Raw genomic sequence first — 20,705 nt, 5'->3', positions numbered from 1 at the left:
TAAGCTCGTAATTGGCTAACTGTAAAAAGAAAATGAGTAAAAATAGCGAGTTTCAAAGTTTCTCAAATTTCTAACGTGAAACCATCCGTAAATCGCTGTTGCAGGTGAGAAGCCGCATAAATGCGTGGTATGTGGCAAGGCGTTCTCCCAGAGCAGCAATCTGATCACGCACATGCGTAAGCACACGGGCTACAAACCGTTCCAGTGTGGTCTCTGCGACAAGGCGTTCCAGAGGAAGGTGGATCTGCGACGACATCGAGAAGGACAGCATCCAGCCGCCCCGGCGCTCGATTATCGCTCCCTTCAACTACCCTCGCAGCCCGCCAACGTTAAACACTCTCCACCTTTACAACCTGCGCCCGGTTATCACATGATACCTGTCCCCGGTAATAGTTGAGATTCTTTCACGATCTTGTCACGAACACCGTCTGCCTGTCATTTCCTTCTTCTTGCTCTTTGTCCCCGCGTGAATGCTGAAGAGGCACAGTTGAAGAGAGAGAAGAGGATCGTTGGAAAGCAACTGTGGTGAATTTAAAATAGATTTGCAGATAAATACTATACATAGCAAAATGAGAGATAAGCAAGAGATGGATATGCGGATCCAAATTGGAAGATAATGGATGGATAGGATGATATAGTATGTGTGTAGGGTGTTGAGAGGTTTGTTGGTAGAAAGAAGATAAAAGATAAGAAAAAGAGCGTGTGTTATTAGTATCAAATAGATATGAGATCTATTCCCTGTTTCGGTAACTGCGGTAGATTTGAAGTTCAAGTATTCTTTAGGGATGTTGCTATAGCTACACTTTGCTCAGATTTTAACAATCCTCGGAAAAATTCAAATCGAAGGAAACATTGTAATATTAGAAATCGACTGCAAAATTTAGCTACTCTTTTTTACGATTGCTATGTCGCAAATGAAAGAACCATATTTTAACAAATTTCATAATTTCCAGTACAACCAACGATCATACGTTGTACAGAAGAAAACTATCTTTTTTCCAAACGACTCGAATCACACGTTTCCACGTCTTTGGAATATTACAATTTTTCTCAACACCCTCTATTCACGCTCGTGTGCAAAACACGGAAATATCAAAAGATCACAAGAACAAACGAGGGAGAATGCTCGATCATACGATGCACGGTAGTTCGATAGGGATTCAAAGCGGACAAAAGTACGTCCATCGTGATCGATGAATCACGCATTCCACAAACAGTCGCTTATATTTCGGACGCAACAAATTTGCATTTTCTATCATCAAAGGAAGATTCGAACTGCGTAACGAACGTATTAGATATAGGCAGACACCTGTTCCAAGTGGCTGGCTCTGTTAATAACCGGTACTTGTATACCTGCGAGCTGTTCAACAATGAAAAAACGCCTTAGGGGAGGCACGCTTTTGCATATTTCTCGAGCTAAACTAGCGGTCCTCGGCGAGTGTTACGAGATCGACCATTGTTTTAAGGTAGGGAACCTTCAGCCGTCCATTATTGCTGTACTTTCGGTATGTAACGTACATGTATATATATAAATATACATCTTATATAGATATATATTGACAAAAATTATATGTTATATATATATATATGTGTGTGTATAATTTTATATATATATAATTATATATATGTATATATATACACGCATTCAAGCAAGCAGATACGTGTGTATACATATGTACACGTATATACGTGCGTGTAACGTACAAAAATACGTATTTAGGGAAAGTTAAAGAAATTATAGAGGATTATGGAATACTTTAGTTAAAAAAAGAAAAAATGTATTGATTTTCATTTTATCATGTGTTTGCATGTGTGTACACATATATCGGCGCGTATAAATCCGTATAATACTATATCCGAGCCAGCGTTACCAATTGCACGTGCAGGGTTTTCAAATACTTAGTTGTATGCTCATTTACATTTAGAAGCGATTTTACTAATCACTCTTAATCGCTCGAGTGGCAATGCGTCGAGTGAAATATAATTCCGTGGATCTTCGTATTTCGTATAAAAAATATAAAAACCATTTGTTAGCGTTGTAAGAAAAATGTATAAACGATCTTGTAACATATCTGATCCTTAGAAAACCACGTTTTTTTTTTTTTCTTTAAAGATTATTAAGATGAATATAAAATGAATTCGTTCGACGATCAAATCTGACGAGAAATAATTGAATTTGAATCTTGTAAAACTTGTTATGCTATCGTCATCTCTGAAAGTGACGACAATAACGAAGATACAGAATAAAGCGTAGGTAATCGTAATTAAATTGCCACTCGAGAGATTGGAAAGTAAGAAGTTCTTTCGAAGTGTGTTTTTATATAATAATTAAATATCGATCGAGTATCGATTAAATGTACAGTCGTGCCGCAATAATCACCATGCTGCCCGGTATTTTTCATATTTTTTACTATTTCTACCTCCTGCAATCAGACTCACGAGTGGACAGAAGGTCTATTTCAAAGGAACGTGTCTTATTTAAATTATTCGTTTTTATTAATAACGCTATTTCATCGTACCTTTTAGTTTAGGAATTTTTGATCGCAAATACGAAGATGAATTATTATTAAAAATAAGCGGATCTTTTCTTAATGCTTGACAATTGTTCGCGCGATATTTTTAGAATATGTACGAAATTTATATCTAGAGTTGTAAAAAATGTGCATGGATAATATTAATTTTATGTTTAGGTAGAAATCTTATCTTTTGTTAGCTTGTAAAATTCCTTTTTCGGAAAGTATAGAAATTATAAAATGAATTATATTTTCCAAAACCAAAGAAATGTTCATTCATCTCGTGCAATTAATATTAGTTTTATTTAGATACTCACGGAGAAATTAAATGGCAAAATCTCATGTGCTTTTTATTTGCGATAAAAATTTCTGGTCAAATACTGAGACTCCATTGGTGCCATCGGCAGCAAGAAATAGATTTTTGTCCGAGAAGATGAACAAAAAGACGCACACTTTTAAGCTCACCTTAAATTCAATCTAGTTGAAGGAGAAATGTCATAAATCGGAAACTTGTGTCCTTTTATCAGCAATTTCTCAAGCTTAGAGCCACTTGTTAAAGAAATTATTAATTAAGCGTTGTTCTTCGATACGTTCCGCCCTTCAAATTGAACTAATTGCACAAAAGTAATTGCGAAAGGAAAAAATTCGGGGACGATGTATTGTAAATAATTTTATGTTCTCGTCGAATTAGGAGAGAAACGAGGCAGAAAGGAAAAAAGAAGGACTAAACGATTTCACTAGAAATTCGATGTCTGGCAAAGAATCATAGCGGCTAGAGGACCAAAGATATATTATAAGTCGGACCTAGTCGAATGGTATTGTTCGGGTAGAGATGAAAATTCAGTGAAAATGTAAATCGCCACGCCCGAAAATTCACCAAAGACTTTGGTCCTTTTTTGCGTACGTACGAATTGTATTATATCTACTATTAAGATTAATCGATCGTCCAATTGAGAGCGAAAACTTGTGAAAGCGAGATATCACCGTAAGAACTTGATATTTTTTCAATGTCTCTAATTAGAATCGTCGAAATAATTGTTAAACCGTGCGATCGCGTCTTATGGTTATGACTGTAATTATCGAATTTTAATACGTCGACGAACAAAGAGTTGTATTCGATGGAATAATCGACGTTAACCCTGGAACTATCGTAATTAATTCGTTTTCACGACCCGTGGATCTTTAAGATCTGCCTTCTTGGAAAATATCACAGCCACTGATTTTCCACGATTCTTCGACGAAGTAATCGTAATAATTCTGTAAATTTCTTTCGAACGTTTGATTATGACAAAATGATGACCTAAGGGTTAACGATTAGTGAAATTTAGATAAGGAGGAAAGGCCGATAGATCGATAAGTAGATTTAATCGTATGAGAGCGTGAGAGGCGTGCGATTGTCGAGCGTATTCGCGAGGGACTTGTATTAATCGGTAAAACCAAAAAATATGTTCATAATTGGTATAAAAATGGTATCAATTGAATAAATTGTTTTTCTTACAAAATACATATATATATATACATTTTTTTTTCATTGTGATATAGGAAGACGACTTTCGTTTGATTAGAAATCAACGTTACGATCGCTACGTAGTGAAATGTTACAACGTAGCAGTTTGCGAGAATTTGTACGAAGAAGAGAATAGCAAAATTCTCTGCCTTGTCAGTTTTAATTATTCCACGGTATAATTTACAAAATTACCATAAATGACGATTAACATAGTCAAACCGTGACGTTACTGTACTGATTTTTCTATACCTCTTCAACGAAGAAATAGCAGAGAGGAAAAGTAACTGATTGTAAATTTAGCAGAATTTCTAAATTGTCATAAGTAAATATTAACATAGTGAAACTGCAACATTTCTACGCTAATCGTTATTTTACAGTGTTTAGAAACTGAAAACACCTGATCGTCAATGAAAAGTGACTCATCGTCGATGAATAAGTAACTGAACAAGTGAAAAGCTGGAAATGCTTTTGAACCTACCATAAAGGTAACTAAAACGAGAAATAAAATTTATCACGCGAAGCACGTTTCCTAAATGAAAAATGACCGCATAAATAAATAATCGCGTTTTATTTGGAAGAGTCGCAGCTAACGCTTCTTCATGAGAGGTCCTCGAAAGGTATCATCAATAATTTCTTCCATTCTCGCTGCTGGTCACGTGAGGCGAATAATCGTGTAAGAGTGTAGGTTCCATGGCGTTTCGCTTATCTTTGTTATAACAGTTAACGTAGTTCACTGCGACACGTCGCAATATAAATAACGAGTCGGTAAACAATAGCGTTTTTCTACAGCCATTCGCGTCACGCTATGCGGATGGCGAGCTTCATGCTTCTACGATACAATTACAATTCGCGTTGTTTCATAATCTTAATATTTTTATTAGGTGATCCCGTAACTTGTGGTCTGTAAATATATAACGTGGTTTTTATAAGACATTTTTTTATAACAAAGGCCAGACGGAATAGCGTAAGAGGGAATGAGAAGGTAAGTAAGAAAGGAGAGACGAGCAAAGTAAAATAAAATTAGAGAAAGAGATGGCGTAAAATTGCGGATGGATCTCAAATGAGAAGGTATAAGAAGCGCTGATCTATCGTCGAATAACACAGTGGTAAAGATAATTATAAAAGTAACTTAATCAGGATTCGATAAATAAAATGTAAAGAATTATAGAGTGTTACTTACTATAATAGAATCCCTGTTATAGATACGACTCTAACGTTTAATTAAGAGGAAGAAAAGGTGTCCATTAAAGAAGAAGAAGGAGTCACGTTAAGAAAAGAAAATTCCTTTTTGTTGAAGTAACTACTTCAAGAAAAACTCTACATCTTTATTTATGTATATCCGTGACCTGGAGGCCTGGAGACCTATGCAGAAAATAGGATATAGTGAAATAAAAATATTCTAAACAAGAAGAGGTGCATATTATTGTGCCCTTGATATACATTATGTTTTGGGCTACAAGGTCTAGGAGCAAAAGAACTAATAAATAGATTTCTATTTATGTTCCTTGTAGCTTTTAGCTAAAGGTAATGTCTTTTTGCTATAAATATATGAACGTGCTCCCTATCAATTCTATTGCATTGTAACACTAAGAGAGTAAGGATCTGGATGAGCATAATCTTATACATTATACTTGTACTTATACCTTTATTTATTTCAATATATTTTTCTATTACAAGTTCATCCACTCGTCCTTTTATCAGTCAACCTCAACGCTTTTGTTCATCATCAACGACAGATCGAAATGGACACCGTAAATAATAATACAATGAAGAGAAACTGCGCCAATCTATGAACGAATACACAGAAAAAATACACACATTACGAATAAGCGTTTCTCGAATGGAACAATTTTAATAACATATTTTCAAGTATCTCGTGTGGAATACGTATCCGACAGGATCTAACCTCAAAATTTCTGAAATGGAACGATTGAAAGACGATGGTTCGAAATTGAAACGTTTCTGGTGGAAACTTTAGAAGCCTGCGAGCGAAGCAGGTGAGAAAAAGGTAGGTAAAAAAAGAAACACGAAGCCAGGATCGACGATGTAATAGATTATCGACGATTATCCTTCGCCTTAGGGGCGTATTATCAACGGCGGATGCTTCCTTGCAAGGATATGCGATGAAAGCGCGATAGAAAAAAAGATAAATTACCACAGATATCGTGTTCTTCCTTTATCTTAGCCGACGTTGGTCCACAGATTCTTGTCAGAACGTTTTATCAATCTGACACGGCAAACAATCACCTACCAGAACGTTTCAATAAAATCTGCAAATCGTACGAGCAATCTTTTGAACTATCGATCGACCGAAGAGTAAGAACTGACGCGTTCACGAATTTTCACATCTCTCAGCCGCTGTATATAGTTCAGAAAGTAATCGTCAGCTCAACTGGAAAATTTCCGGCGATCGACGTCTCGCGAGCTATCATTTGGCACAAAATTTGGCTTCAAAAGCGTGGGACCAGAAACGGCTGAAAAATCACCTCGCTTTTGCCTCGCTATTTATTCCAACTAAATTTTCAGGTAAAAAACAACGGACAAGTAATTGAAATACGTCAATGTACGCGAGGAGTTGAGAGGAACTTAATTGTTGAAGTTGACTGATAGAGGAACAAGTGGATGAATTTGTAATAGAAAAATATATTGAAATAAGCATAGGTACATAGTGTATGCTGATCCAGATCCTCACTCTTACAATGTTACAATACAATAGAAGAAGCTATGTTAGGGAGCACGTTCGTATATTTCTAGCAAAGGACATTAGCAAGAAGTTAGCCTTGGTGTGTAGCTCTGGCTGGAGGCTACAAGAAACAGCAATAGAAATCTACTTATAGCTCTTTTGTTTCTAGACCTTGTAACCCAATACATAATTCATATTTAAGGGCACAATAATATGCACCTCTCTTTATTTTGAATTTTTTTCACTACATTCTATTCTCTTTGAAACAGGTCATGGATATACAAAAGAGAAGGTATAGAGTTTTTCTTGAAGTAATTATTTCAGCATTAATATTTAGAAAATTTGTGTTTTTCTTCCTATTGATTATTAATTAATTATTAGTCGAAATTACGATTAATTGTAATTAATTAGAGAAGTTTTGGAATTCAATCAAGCGTACAGAGTTTAGAAAGAGCCTTAGAACGTTCTTCCTATAGTTTCTACTACTATTTCTCATTCTCGCACATACGTTAAAACAAGTGCAACCGTGAAAATCAGTTTTGCCTGTGAATTCCGTTCTATTCTCCGTTCGTTTCTGCTGCGTTCGCCTAAGCAACAGGAGCATCGTACAGTGCTACAGATTGCTTCCGTTGCAATGAACGTACGCGAAATTAAATATTCATACGCTTGGAATTTCGCTACGACTGGCTAACAAGATTTACGATTCGACATGGTCATGTTCGCCCGAACTATGCGTATCGCGCCACTAAATTAACGACCAGAAGTTTCTTTATCATCGTAGACGTATTAACATAAAGGGTCACGTGTTCGTCTCGTACGCACGAGCAAGTTGCGAGAATACGCGGCTACGCTTTTCCAATTATTTTCCTGTTCGTCGATCCACGTCACGACCCACGTCAGCTGCAATCTCTCGACCTGCTTGCGAATCTACGCTTGTACGTAGAACGAACGAGCGGAAAGCTTGCCGAATACAGTCAAATATTTTTCTCTGCTACGGTCTATAACGTTTGTTTCGTACGACAAGATTTTATTCTATATCTTCGACTTATTTTCTTCGCGTAGGATCATTCTCTATCCAGTTGTACTACGATCGTCTCCACCCACTATAAATACGTTCAATGATACAATATAAATTTCTTAGATGTTTGTGAAGAAATAATGACTTTGCTATTCTGATGAAATATCGTATAAGTCCGTGTGATACGATTGTTTAACTTGTCGCTGCTGGTAGCAGCCGGCAATTAACCTTCAAAGGTAGCTGCAACTTTAAATAAGATAATTTAGAAAAGGGAGAAATAATTATTATCACGTTACGTACCTGGTTGACGTTTAATTGAATAAATCGCCGATATAAATGAATAGAAGCAACAAAATATGAAATAATTGAAATCGATCGTAATCGAGCGTGAGTATAGGTTAGGTTATGCATCGGGTAGGCAAAGCGATAAACACGCTACTCAGACTGCAGTCATCTAGCGAGAGCACGACTTTTCGCTGAAAATCGAGAAACGTTAACAGGAACGTAGAACGTACAAGCAGGTACCAGCGGCTGTTAGTGCGACAAGGAGCACGATATTGCGTGACAAGGACGGATATACTTCTCTCTCCAATCCTACGGAATGTTCATCGATCACAGCCTTTTTTGCGAAAGATTTAGACGATTTTGGGACCATGGAACAAAGACTGGACACCGAACGAATTTCCTAAACGATTTTCAATGTGAATTTCTGTTCAATCGATGGGTAATTAACGATTATCGCATCGAGTATCGAGACCAAGATGTTAATGCTGAACGTCTGCAAGAATAAATTCATTCAAATGTAATAATACAGGTTTCATCAGGCTGTGCGCTTTAAATTACGTCGTGAATTAATTAATATAACATAAATTGTACGTGAGTTCGTTGCACAGATTCCCGTTCAGTACATTTGCATAGGAAAGTTCGTAAATTACTCCTCTTAATTCGCTTCTTTTCTTTTCACTTTTGTAATTCACTTGTTTGCCCGATTTATGAAACTTGAGGCACTATAGCGTCACGTAGCGGTGAAAAGGTACAAACAATTTCCATATCTGTCTACTGTAGTACAATGGTGCGTTCCTTGTCTGCGAGACCGCTGCTATCTATCGGATCCGGCTGGAACTTCGAGAAAGTAACAGGAACATAGAATGTGCGAGGAGGTATCTCAACTGCTGTTGGACAAGGAGAGCAACATTGTGCGACGAGGATAGACATGCGTGACGTCACAGACAAGGAAAGCTATATTGTGCGACAAGGACAGACATACGTCTCTCTCTAATTCATTGAATTTTCATTAATTGCTCCGTTTCTGCGACAAATTCCCGCAATTTTGGAATCGTAGAATATAGAGGGGATTCCTGACAACATTCTGGCATCGCTTTTGACCGGAATTTGTAACTAATTATTCAGTTTTTAACAATTATCCACGGCATCCCCTCGTCAGCCAGGGGCGACGCCGTGAATTTTCGCATAATTTTCGCCACTCGTAATTAATTTACGAACTTTTACGCACGAAGAACTTAGCGTAGGATCTAACGAAGCTTCGGCAATTCCTTAGAGAGCGAATTAATGCCGCAAAAGTTTGATATTTATGGAAAATCGCAGATTCGTACCACGGTAGCCGCGACACTTGCTACGATAATTGTTGATAACTAATTAATTAAAGGGAAATTCCGGTCGAAATTGGTGTGTGAATCTTGCCAGAGGTTCTAGCTTTGTCGCACGATCCTGAATGTTCGTGAATTTTACCAGGGAAAAGCGTAATTAACGAATAATCGTGAAATTAAAAGGAGAAGTACGTCTGTCCTTGTCGCACAATATAGCTTTCCTTGTCTGTGACGTCACGTATATCTGTCCTTTTCGCACAGTAGTGCGCTCCTTGTCTAGCAGAAGTTGGGATACCTCCTCGCACATTCTATACTCCTGTTACTTTCTCGCAGTTCCAGCCGGATCCAATAGATGGCAACATGGATTGTAGACAAGGAACACACTGTGCGACAACGGACAGATATGAAAATTAGTTGTACCTTTTCACAGCTACGTGGCGATAGTGTTTCGAGATCTATAAATCGATCAAAATTTTTTTTCGATGAAAGGTAATTAATAGAATTAATTTGTGGATTTGTGTACTGCGCATCCCTCTAATTGGGGTCCTAACTTTCTTCTTAATGTAAGAAATGTATAGATAAGCATGGCACTAGCCAGGCTAATCGTAATTTATTCCTCGTATGATTAGTTTACTATTAATTCATGCGTTTGAGTAACATTCACGTGTTTTCACTACAGATCGACGAAAATAACCTAATATTTATGAATGAAAGTGTACATATGACAACCAGGTTATGTAGAGAAATATGTTTAAGCGATTGGTGCCTGTGTTATTTAATGACAGTTAATTGTATTAATTCAGATAATCTTCATTAAGACATCGATAAGGTATGGAAATATCTCTCTGGATGTTCTTGTAAAAAGAAATAGCTAATCGATCCATGTAGAATAATATTCTCATTTGATTTACATTTACATTATTTAATAACACTTAATTTTAACTGATTTAGATAAGCTTTGGTAAGATTTTGATAAGCTATGTCTTTCTCTGAACTTTGTTGTGAAAAGAAATATTTAATTGACTCGTATAAAGGAATATTCTCGGTTAATTTAAATACACTTTATGTCATAACAATTAATTAATTAATCGATATAAGCTGTATTAAGTCTTCAATAAGGTATGGTGGTATTCCAATTGATTTAAATCTTTTACTCAGTATTACACTTGACTGATTGATTTAAATAAGCTTCATTAATACTTCAATAAGGCATGGAACTATTTCTCTAGATGTTCTCGTGAAAAGAAATACTTAATCACGCCATGTAAAGGCATAAGACCCATAGAAGCATAAAGGCACGATGAACTGAGAGCGTGGAGTAGAAGTCGGAGATTAACGACGCGAAGGAAAAGCCGTGTTTCCAAATGACTGCGTTGCAACGGGGATTTACTACATTTGCTGCATCTATAATTATAGGTAATAAAGTCAGAGACGTGGAAACCAGAGCAGCATCGGACTGTTGCACGAAAATATTCGTTATCGAGGCGGCTGCAAAAATTGCTTCCAGAAACTCGTGGCTGCGCCTCTTTCCGAGTATAAACCTACCGATTTCTCGCACCATTTTAATACCAACGCTTCCTAATAGGAGAGCTCGCGTTATTATCGAAAGTCAAACTTTCTCGAGCGTCTCTTTACTTGTTTCGTTGAATAGAAGCTACATAACAGGGAATTCCTAATTGAACTAAAAATTAAAATTTTCCGCGTGATCAATTAGCGTAAAATGAAAGTCTGTGGCTCTTCCATCTGATCCTGATTATTGCTTCTTCTTATCTTTGCTAAATATAGTTTATGCTCGTGCAAACTAATGCAATTAGCTTCACTCTTTGAACGACTCACTTCTTGAGGATGACATGTAAATAATAACAACCTCTAGGGTGAATTGAAGAAATGGTGTTCGTGAAAAATCAGAATTTAATTGTATTATTTATATAAAATTCTTCTGATAATACGGGATATCTAGGTTATTTATAAACCACGGTATCGAACGAGATAACAATAGAAAGATAATAATCTATTAGTTTTAACCACTATTAGTATAACCATTGTTAGACATAAATATCCAACGATCTGTTTTCCTAATTTATCTCACTGTCACAAAGATCTCTCAATGGAGGAATAAAAATTATTGTAAAAATAGGAAAAGAGAGGAGAATTCAAAACATCAAAATTTCCGATTATATCCATTCATTGGTCTCGAATGGCATAGCTCATGATTATTCGAGCGGTGCTAGAAAATGTCACGAACATATGGGGAACGATTATTTAGAAGGAACGACACGATGAAAGAAGTCAGCTTATTTTTTATTCACCATCCCCACAGGGACAATTCTCTGTCGATATTTATCGAACATGTTTCTTACGACGTAGAAAAAGTCACGATTAAAATTATTGTTCTTAGAAAAGGAATTCCCTGACGGGGAAGCAGATAAATGTTTTTGCAAGGGTCTCCACGGGAACCCGCGCGACCGTGTAAAATTTTTATTTTAATCGTTTGTTTGTAGATAATTCCAACATCGAGGAACACCGTCATCGCGTGGCTTTTATTTATTAATTATTTATTAATTATTCCACCGGGTGCATCTTGTCTAATTGACGAGATAATTATTCATACCGGTTAAATTGTGTGAAATTATGAAATTATGCGAAACGTGATCATTTTTACGCAATTATTAAGAACTTTTTATTCGTAATAGTTTGAGAAAATACGATGTATATAGAATGATTTAGTATATATAATCTTTGCATATTTTCCGATCTAATCACTTTTTCTTTTAAAAGGTATCTTAATTTTGGGACGAACCTTCGTTTAATGTATAGTTAATTACAGCTTTTTCATATTATTTTTTCCAAGACAGAAAATTTCTTAATGGAAAAATTGAGTCGGACTAAAGATGGACCAAGATTTCGTATTATTATTTAATTTAAAAATATCCAGGAGCAAAAAATATAGAAAGGTAATATACTATACACAATATTAATCTCATGTCATCTTTTTCTTTTATCATAATTGTTTTCCTCTGAGGTCAATCCATCCGCAAGGTTTTGCGATGAAAGCGTGTCGCGCTCGTGCAAACGATTAATTCTATTCCCAGTGGTATGAAACTTGCGGTGAGCTCCATTATTACGGCAAACATAGTATTTTCCACGGTGGAAAATCCCTTAGGAGGTATTTTTCACGGAACTATGTAGGTACCAGAAACATTAATAATTCAGAGAAAGCCATCGTCGACTGCAACATTTTTAACTAGCCTTTTAAAACACTTCTCGTATCTCGATATTTTTCACGTTCATATTTTTCTATAAAAATTTGATAAAACTTGTCTCAGAAATTATATAATTCTATACTTACGAATAATTCAATAAATTCAATAATTAGATCTATTTAAATTGCATCGAGACTGCGAATAGAAATCTTGTATGCAAATTACTGTGAGTAGGTGGTCCTCTCATTTCGTATTCGATCGTTCGAAGAATATCAAACAAATCATTAGTAAAATATTCGATATCGTTAGCCTAACGATATTTCGGTGAATCGACCAAATTTCACTTTTCAGAGAACCTTAATTTCCATAAAAGGAAATTCTGAAGCTTGACATCGATTTCAAGGTGCATTTCTCAAAGATGGGACTTCGGAAACCCCTGAATATGCCTGTCTAATGAAATGTAACAGAAATCTACACAATATTAGGGTGAAAATCATGAGGCTAACGTGGTTGTTTTGTTATGCTAATATAACGTGGCTTGACATCGTGTTTCAATTGATTTTTCTTCGCGGGTAACGTACAATAGTATAAATAGTTTCTCCAATGTGGAATTATCTTCTATTTCCTTGAATTTCAACCATTACGAACCATTTTTAGTAATCCTCTATCGATATTTTGAGAAACCATTGTTTACATTTATATTATTACTTACTTACAGACTGAGGATATTATCGAATAATAAGATCAATATCAAACAATGATTATTTCGATTATTATCCACTGCATGCCATTCTATACAACGTAGCAAATTGGAAAAGCACTTTACTAGAAAATTCGTGGAAAGCATCGAGCTAGGATTGAAAATCAATGCGCTGGTTTATAGCTCACTCCAATTTCGGTGCGTCTTCTTCAAGGAATCCAACGATCTTTGTAATAACCACGGAGTCTGTTCTCGCGAAATTCGTGGTTTTCCCTGTCTTGACCATACTAGGACTATGCTCGAACTTATCTTGGTACCATAACCGAGGTTTATGCGCCTCCGTTACCTCGCCAGTTCCCGTATACGTGATACTTGCTCGCTGACTGCGCTTCATAACAGAGACGATGCGTTTTACTATTATTGGTTCTATATTTTTTTTGCTTTTCCTCTCTTCTTTTTTAAATTATCCAATTCTAAGAACAATTAAAAAATAGTCCCGTTATCGTTAACATATCAATATTCGTTACAGCAATACTTATGTACAATTTGATCTCGATGTAATCTCTATGTGGATATTTATTGGAAATTAATTTAGACAGCTTTTAAAATCGACAGTTTTTAACAGAGTAGATAGAGAAAGATGAGAAAATGAATACAGCGTTTTTCAACTTTTACCTAAAATGTTGAAATATGTAAGCGTATCTTCGTATTCTTTCCTTGTATTATCTTTGCAATCACAGTAAGAATTCTATGTATGTATATGTATATTGATTTAGAAGAGTTACAAATGACATTAATTCTTCTAAGATTCGAACAACGAATTTATTTACAAGCTATCAAACTCTGATGACTGTGATTCGGTTAACACAAAGTAAATAAATAAATTAAAATACACTTTAGAAATAGAAATAATACTTGCTGCTTTGTTGAATATGTTCTCAATAAAACGAACAAAGAAATTCGTCGTTCACTAAACAAAAAAGTATAGTCTTACACTACATCTCTGGAAGGAATTTCTCAGCAGTGTATCAATAGCTATCCCATAGACACGTTAATGCGAGAAACACTTAAATCGAATGCTCTACCGAGAAGCTGATTACTTTACGAGGAACTTTTCATGGAATATACACGCATTTACAATTTCCTTATAGCGAAAACGGCTAACTAGTTGATATTTCTTTTTACCAATAATCGAATATTCATCTCGGGGAAAGCGAATACGAAATCTTAATTATAAGTAATCATTCCAAGATGGATGTCCAATCGCAACGGTGACATTTTACATTCGTTAAGTTACATTTTAACCACAGGAGTGCCATTTGTTGCATTAACGTCTCATTAACCGGTGAAAGTTCGCCGCTACACATTTTTTTCGTCTTTCCGAAAGCGATGCCACCTGCTGTTTCGTCCCTAGGACCAGCGACTTCATTATTCTAAGCTTTCTTTTTCTTTTAAAATCATTTCCCTTTCCCGACTTCTCATTCTAAATCGTTTCATACGCTTTAAGAATCGCAAAGTGATATTTAGTAATATTTTATTTGGTAATTAACTCAGTAATACTATAGTAAACAATATACAAAGTTTCTTTTCACTATTTTGTGTTTTGAAGAAACCTTCCAAAACTAAATTATTCAATAATACAAACGTTTGCTTCAATCTTTCTTTCCCATGATATTAAACGAGTACCACGTTTCAATTATTTATAATTCTTTAAGGGAAATAGTTGTAATTAATCTAAATAGATGAAATTTGTTAATCACTTTAAGAGAGTTAACATTATATACATATAGCATATGTCTCAAATCGACAAAGTTTCTAACCTCATTTTATATGCATTCTTTTTCATTTTGTAAATATAGATCATCTTATATATTCCCAACATATTGAAGCTATTACAGTTTTCGATTTTCAGTCGCTCGAATTTCTTTCAAAATTCTTGTAGACCCTTTTCAGGGATACGAGAAAGATTGTCTTGTGTCTGGCGGAGGGTTCACTTTCACGGCTATTCAACGCATAACGTCCGTTTTGGTTCGTCGAAAATTCTCAAATGCGCATAAATTGCCAGAACATAGAAGCACAATGGTATCATTAGGGTATCGTTGACTTTTATTCCGTTAATTTATTCTGACAAGCGTGAACGTTCCATGTGGCTGCTGTTTAGAGTTTAGATCCTGAATAGTCTCGTTTACATTAAGTTATACCTCCTACAACCATAAAACATTTGATTATTGTTTACCACGTGATAAATCACCGTATATTACGAGTATTTTGTATTGTCATATGTTTTAGAGATTTTGGGGTAGATCCTTTGGTTTAATTTACTTTGAATTTTCTTATACGTATACCTTTTAAATTTTCCTTTCTTTGCTCGTTAATAAAATATAATTCAAGTATTAAGATAAGACAATTATTTAACATAGACTACAAAGTTCATATTTCATTGATCCTTATAAAGAAAATTTCTGAAATGTTACTAGGATCTAATAACAAATTATTAAATTATGATGATTACATACTGTGCGATAAATTAACTATAGATCCTAATAAAAAAAATGTCTAAAATGTTACTAGGGTCTAATAACAAATTATTAAATTATGATGATTCTATACTGTGTGATTGATTAACTGTAGATAGGTATAAAATCTTTGTTTCTGAAACCGCTTTGAAGTAAAATGATTATAATATATGTACGTTAAATATTAATTTCGTAGTTTTTAATTATTATGTGTTACTGACTACATATACCTATATATAAATACATATTATGCTAGGTATAAAACACTAAGTATGAAATCTGTATCAGAAGTAATGTTCGTGTTCATCGCGATTTGCGTTAACCTAATAGCACGCAATCATTATAGAACAGAGGTATCGTGAACTAAATTCGCGTTTCCTCCTATCTTTTTGATTTTTAATCAAATGTATCATAACATCAAGAGTCGCAACGTTATTTACCCTGCCTAGTACACTATTTTTGCGTGATGCTTTCTGGTACAAAACCAAACAAATGAGAATTTACGCCAAGTAAAAATGTTTCGAAATCAGAGTGTTCATATGTAAAATTAATAGTAAGAAAAATATTTTGCCTATTCTGAAATCAATCTTCATTTTTCCAATATTATGGAAGTCAGTCAAACTTCGCTGTTGTTTCAATTCTTGTATGATGTACAACTTTATGATAACAGCCAGATGAGGAAGGAGAAAAATATTTTTAAATTAAAAAAACACCATTGAACAAAAATATATTTCAATTTTGTTATTTTAATATTCACAGAAGTTCAAATAAATATTGTACACGAAATTAACTACATATATATATATATATATATATATATATATAGTTGGTTGGTTATATGTATATGTATATGTATATATATATATATATATATATACTTTTTACTTAAAACTCTATACTCAGATTTCCCATTAAAGACGATAAATCATACATATTTGTGTCACTTAGTAACTTCCGCATAGATATCTGTTTGTTTAAAGTTGTTACAGAATTTTTAAATATATGTTTCCATTCAATATCGTCAATTTCATTTAAAGAACATATCATAACTTCATTTACTTCATCTTGTACAGAATAGCATGCCATAGATTGAAAAACAGACTTTAGGTCGCTCTTCACTTTCTGTTTGATATTTCCATCTCGACTAACTAAATTTAAAATAAAAAATCCATCATTCATTAAACATTCTGCAACTGATTTTATAATGGGCATCTCTAGAAACTGTTTAGGTGGACAACTCATTCCAACTGTATTATCTTTACTGTCTACATCAAAAAGTATAGCTTTGTATCTTTTGCCATTCGATGTACTGTCTTTGATAATTTGAATACCATCCGCAATTTCAACTTTCATTCTATTGTCAAGAATAAGACCAAAATAGTCAGTGGCGACTTTTAACATCTTCTCATCGATTTCAACTGCTGTAATTCGTAACTGCAGAATTAGAAATATATATATTATTAAATATTTGTAACATGTGATCAAAAAAAATTAAATTCAAACATGTAGTATACATATACCTTAGGAAAACAATTATATAAAAATGTGCACAATCCACCTCCACCTAAACCTATGATCATTATCTCGTCACATTCTTTAGAATTTATTGCAGCACTAACACCAATGCTCATATATACATGATGATCACACGCTAAAAATCCTGAATCGACAACTTTTTTCATTTTACCTCGTCTAGATTTAGCTGAAAAGAATTATTTATAAATCAAAACATTGTGTGGTAAGATGATTCTGATGAAACAATAAGAAGTAAAATTGTATACCTTGTTTAAGACGAGCTTCACTCTGAACAACATATGGATTATTTAGAAAAATTAATCTCCTAAATTCACTACCATCTCTTTCAATCTCTTCAACAACGAAAGGACCACTCAAATTGCTCTTTCCTTCAAAACATATTGTTCTGACCCCAACATCTGAACCCAGTGATAAAAATGGAATATTATTTTTTCCAGACAAGCCTTCTGGTGCTAAATTCAAAATACAATCTTCGATTTCACTTTTTACAGCTTCCCAATTTTCAAATTTGTGTTCCCTGCATAGTGTGACAATAGCAAGTCTATCACGTTGGGAGCTCTTAAGAACCTGTTGTCTACCTTCTTTTGTACTAAATAGCCAATCTGTTTCCCTAACAGAACAAAGAATTTAAGCTTTGTCTCAATTTCATCTTTGGAATCATTAAATATGTACTTATACTAGACATAAACTCACTTTCCTTGTGGTACTATAAAAGCTGCATAGCTTTTTGTACCATGTACCTTGGGCTGATCTAAAACGTAGATTGTATAACGTGGGTGTTTGTTATCAGGAGAATGTAAATTTAGTGAGATTTCTCCAATATCAGCCACACTACGCTTTTGAAGACTATTAAGTATAAATGCAGATTGTTGTACTGAAAGTATAGCTGATATCATTTCATCTATTGATGATAATCGTCTTGGTGCACCATCAACTAGTACTACTTCTAAAACCTATTGTAATTACACAATATTTATTTTAGAAAAAAATTGTTAAAATGGACATCAGTGAAATATTATCAATTACATTATAAGAATCTGATAATTTAAATATAAATTTAATATTATTAAAGATAGGCAATTTATTTTGTAATAATAATATAAAACTTACAGTCTGTGACAAATATACAATCTTTGTTGCAATTATTGCAAAAACTGGGATTGAACTTCCATCTTCAAGGCGTGTTTTTTCTTCTGCTTCATGACAACGTACTATACGAAACATGAACCCAACATTTGGAAAATAAGATAAAAGTTGCCTTAAAATATGTTCCTGTAATAATGAGATGCATATGTATCTGCCGCCATCGCGTAGAATTCTTGTAATTTCCTAAAAATTATTATATAGTAAGATATATTATTACTTTACTAAGCATATTAAAAAGTATAGTGTATATATACATTGTAAATAAAACATAGTGTAAACATGATTTACTCATTACTTAATATATATGGTGTACCTTAAAATATTTATTAACATTAGATACTGTCCCTTCTTTAGTATCTGGCATAAGAGCATCTAAAGTACCTTTATCCAAAACAACGTTAAATGTACTATCAGCATATACCATTTGTGTAGCATCCATGTGTTCATAAACTAATTGTGGTCTCATAATTGCATTAATTTTACGCATTTGTCTAATAACAATATGTGATATATCAATATTAGTAATATTTCTGCAATTAAGAATAAAATTAAAAATAATATTACTAAAGATTAACCAACATTACCTCTTATAGAAAAAGCAGTTGTACAAAAAATGACAATCTTAAACAAAATGATTCTGCTTTAAATTTATGAATATAAGGTCAACATGATTCAAAGATCTCATACCTGTACCCAGCATCATATAAACACATGCTAACAGTAGAATTGCCACAACCGACAATTAAAACATTGTCTTTCACCTTGATATACTTTAAAAATATACCACATAATTCTGGATATTCTCCATACCTAAATAAAAAGGAAGAATCATATATATGTAAAGGAAATGTGTGTTAAATACTAAATTGTGAACATGCCATTAATAAGTAAGACATACCATTCAAAGTTTCTTTTACCACGTTTCTTGAAAAACGTGTTCCAATATTCAACTTGGCTAAATTCTTCGTGTGTTTTTGGTAATATATTCATATTTTCTATGTTTTAATTAAATTTACAAATTGGACAACATATAAACAAAATACGGTTAAGTACCCTTTTAAATTAATCCGAGAACAGCAATCGTCAACCACAAACCCTAGAAAATATTACATAGTGAAGGTTGTTAAATCATAAATGTATTACATTTAATATATTTCGTTTCGTATCATGTTTTCAATTACAAATTATGTTTATATTTACATTAAATAATGTTATCATTTCATATCATTGTAATGATATAATTATTGAATATTACACACTGTATATAGGTTATTTACAGATATATACATAAATAAATGTATAATTATAACGTATAATTATATATTTCTATTTTCAAAAATTAATAAGATATTTGTAATACATTTATTTTTAAATATAAGAATTATTTCATTTGAATTTTATAATGGCATTTCTATGTAAAAATGTCATTAAAGGCAGACTTACATTGAGGTTAGGTTTGCGACGATTATATACGATTTACCGCAGTTATTTTCTGCTTTATTGCATGTCAAAATAACGTATAAGAATACATTGAATGACATATAGATATAATTAATCTTTTATAAAAAAATGAAGATGGATTTTGAATAAATGAAGAACGTTTAAATATTTTGTTTAATTCTCAAAACATGATAATTTATTGATAGGGATTCAAATTTGAGTAGATCCGTAAATATAAACAAAGATAAGTAGAGAGATTGTCAGAGTAAAGTCACGGACCTGGTTCTCGTATATATACTCCTCTAATTAATTGTATTCAGACAAATTCAAATTAAAAATTTGTTTCTAATATATAGGAATATAGGTTGGAGAAAACAGGAAGAAAGGCAAAAAGAAATGTCTCATCCATCCAAGAGTGCTGAATTAGAACCTGGTTCTGTCAGAGCCAAGACATGGTAGAGGACACATCAGTAAAGCTACCTTTTTAAATACAATTAAAGTTACTATCAGCTTAACCCCTTAACCTACGATTTACATTCGAGAATTTTGAGCCGAAAACGTAAACAAGCTCGCGCAGCCTTCGAGCCATTCGCACGACTTGTGTAGTACGTACTATGGGCTATGCCCGTAATATTTACGTTTGATCCGATCATCTGCTACGGACTATGCCCGTAATATTTACGTTTGGCCCGATCATCGTACTACGGGTTATGCCCGTAGTTGTAGGTTAAGAGGTTAATAAATATTTATTATGAGAATTGTATTTATTTTATGATAATAATAAAAAGCGGGCAAAACTTGTAACATGTCAATTTATTACAAACAAAGTCAATACA

At 33.8% G+C, this 20,705-nt stretch overlaps 2 protein-coding genes and 4 long non-coding RNA genes across 15 annotated transcripts in view; 3 read left to right on the top strand and 3 right to left on the bottom strand.

The window, feature by feature from the left end:
- Positions 1 to 4,021, top strand: part of LOC126923727 (zinc finger protein 628-like) — a 76,155-nt gene extending 72,134 nt beyond the window's left edge. For all 3 annotated transcript variants that reach the window (XM_050737441.1, XM_050737443.1, XM_050737442.1), the window contains one exon: positions 105 to 4,021. In XM_050737441.1, coding sequence (XP_050593398.1) covers positions 105 to 397 — 293 coding nt within the window. In that variant the 3' untranslated portion in view covers positions 398 to 4,021. The remainder of the gene's footprint in view (positions 1 to 104) is intronic.
- A 2,622-nt stretch (positions 4,022 to 6,643) lies between these two features.
- LOC126923732 (uncharacterized) lies at positions 6,644 to 9,584 on the bottom strand. Its single transcript, XR_007713299.1, has 2 exons — positions 8,022 to 9,584; positions 6,644 to 7,967 (listed from the first exon to the last, which is right to left on the bottom strand). It is a non-coding gene; the product is annotated as an uncharacterized LOC126923732 (long non-coding RNA).
- A 96-nt stretch (positions 9,585 to 9,680) lies between these two features.
- Positions 9,681 to 14,825, top strand: LOC126923729 (uncharacterized). Of its 5 annotated transcripts, none has more exons than XR_007713295.1 (5): positions 9,681 to 9,817; positions 10,008 to 10,157; positions 10,280 to 10,447; positions 10,558 to 10,744; positions 12,107 to 14,825. It is a non-coding gene; the product is annotated as an uncharacterized LOC126923729 (long non-coding RNA). The 5 variants fall into 5 exon arrangements; XR_007713294.1 differs by having other exon boundaries at positions 10,558 to 12,282; positions 12,351 to 14,825; XR_007713293.1 differs by having other exon boundaries at positions 10,558 to 12,513; positions 12,883 to 14,825.
- Positions 14,749 to 15,887, bottom strand: LOC126923730 (uncharacterized). 2 transcript variants are annotated; one of them, XR_007713297.1, is made up of 2 exons: positions 15,748 to 15,887; positions 14,749 to 15,435 (listed from the first exon to the last, which is right to left on the bottom strand). It is a non-coding gene; the product is annotated as an uncharacterized LOC126923730 (long non-coding RNA). The 2 variants fall into 2 exon arrangements; XR_007713296.1 differs by lacking the exon at positions 15,748 to 15,887 and adding an exon at positions 15,554 to 15,741.
- A 586-nt stretch (positions 15,888 to 16,473) lies between these two features.
- Positions 16,474 to 20,276, bottom strand: LOC126923726 (eEF1A lysine and N-terminal methyltransferase homolog). 3 transcript variants are annotated; one of them, XM_050737440.1, is made up of 9 exons: positions 20,149 to 20,276; positions 19,328 to 19,525; positions 19,117 to 19,239; positions 18,743 to 18,959; positions 18,394 to 18,612; positions 17,977 to 18,236; positions 17,529 to 17,893; positions 17,268 to 17,449; positions 16,474 to 17,181 (listed from the first exon to the last, which is right to left on the bottom strand). In XM_050737440.1, exons 2-9 carry the CDS (start codon positions 19,417 to 19,419, stop codon positions 16,633 to 16,635), a joined length of 2,007 nt encoding a protein of 668 aa, XP_050593397.1. In that variant the 5' UTR covers positions 19,420 to 19,525; positions 20,149 to 20,276; the 3' UTR covers positions 16,474 to 16,632. The 3 variants fall into 3 exon arrangements, with proteins under 3 accessions (XP_050593397.1, XP_050593395.1, XP_050593396.1); XM_050737438.1 differs by having other exon boundaries at positions 19,873 to 20,231; XM_050737439.1 differs by lacking the exon at positions 20,149 to 20,276 and adding an exon at positions 19,630 to 19,772.
- On the top strand, positions 19,283 to 20,673 carry LOC126923731 (uncharacterized). Its single transcript, XR_007713298.1, has 2 exons — positions 19,283 to 19,406; positions 20,226 to 20,673. It is a non-coding gene; the product is annotated as an uncharacterized LOC126923731 (long non-coding RNA).
- Positions 20,674 to 20,705: the final 32 nt, after the last annotated feature.

The sequence above is a fragment of the Bombus affinis genome, chromosome 13 (assembly GCF_024516045.1).
Source record: "Bombus affinis isolate iyBomAffi1 chromosome 13, iyBomAffi1.2, whole genome shotgun sequence".
Lineage (NCBI taxonomy): Eukaryota > Metazoa > Arthropoda > Insecta > Hymenoptera > Apidae > Bombus > Bombus affinis.
This window is presented reverse-complemented; position numbering and strand designations above follow the sequence as displayed.

Coding starts and splice junctions, on each gene's coding strand:
- LOC126923726 (XM_050737440.1), bottom strand. CDS start 19,419: ATGAATATATTACCAAAAACACACGAAGAATTTAGCCAAGTTGAATAT. Junction 19,240..19,327: donor GGTAAAAGAAACTTTGAATG/GTATGTCTTACT, acceptor CTTTTTATTTAG/GTATGGAGAATATCCAGAAT. Junction 18,237..18,393: donor TTGTATATTTGTCACAGACT/GTAAGTTTTATA, acceptor TAATTACAATAG/GTTTTAGAAGTAGTACTAGT.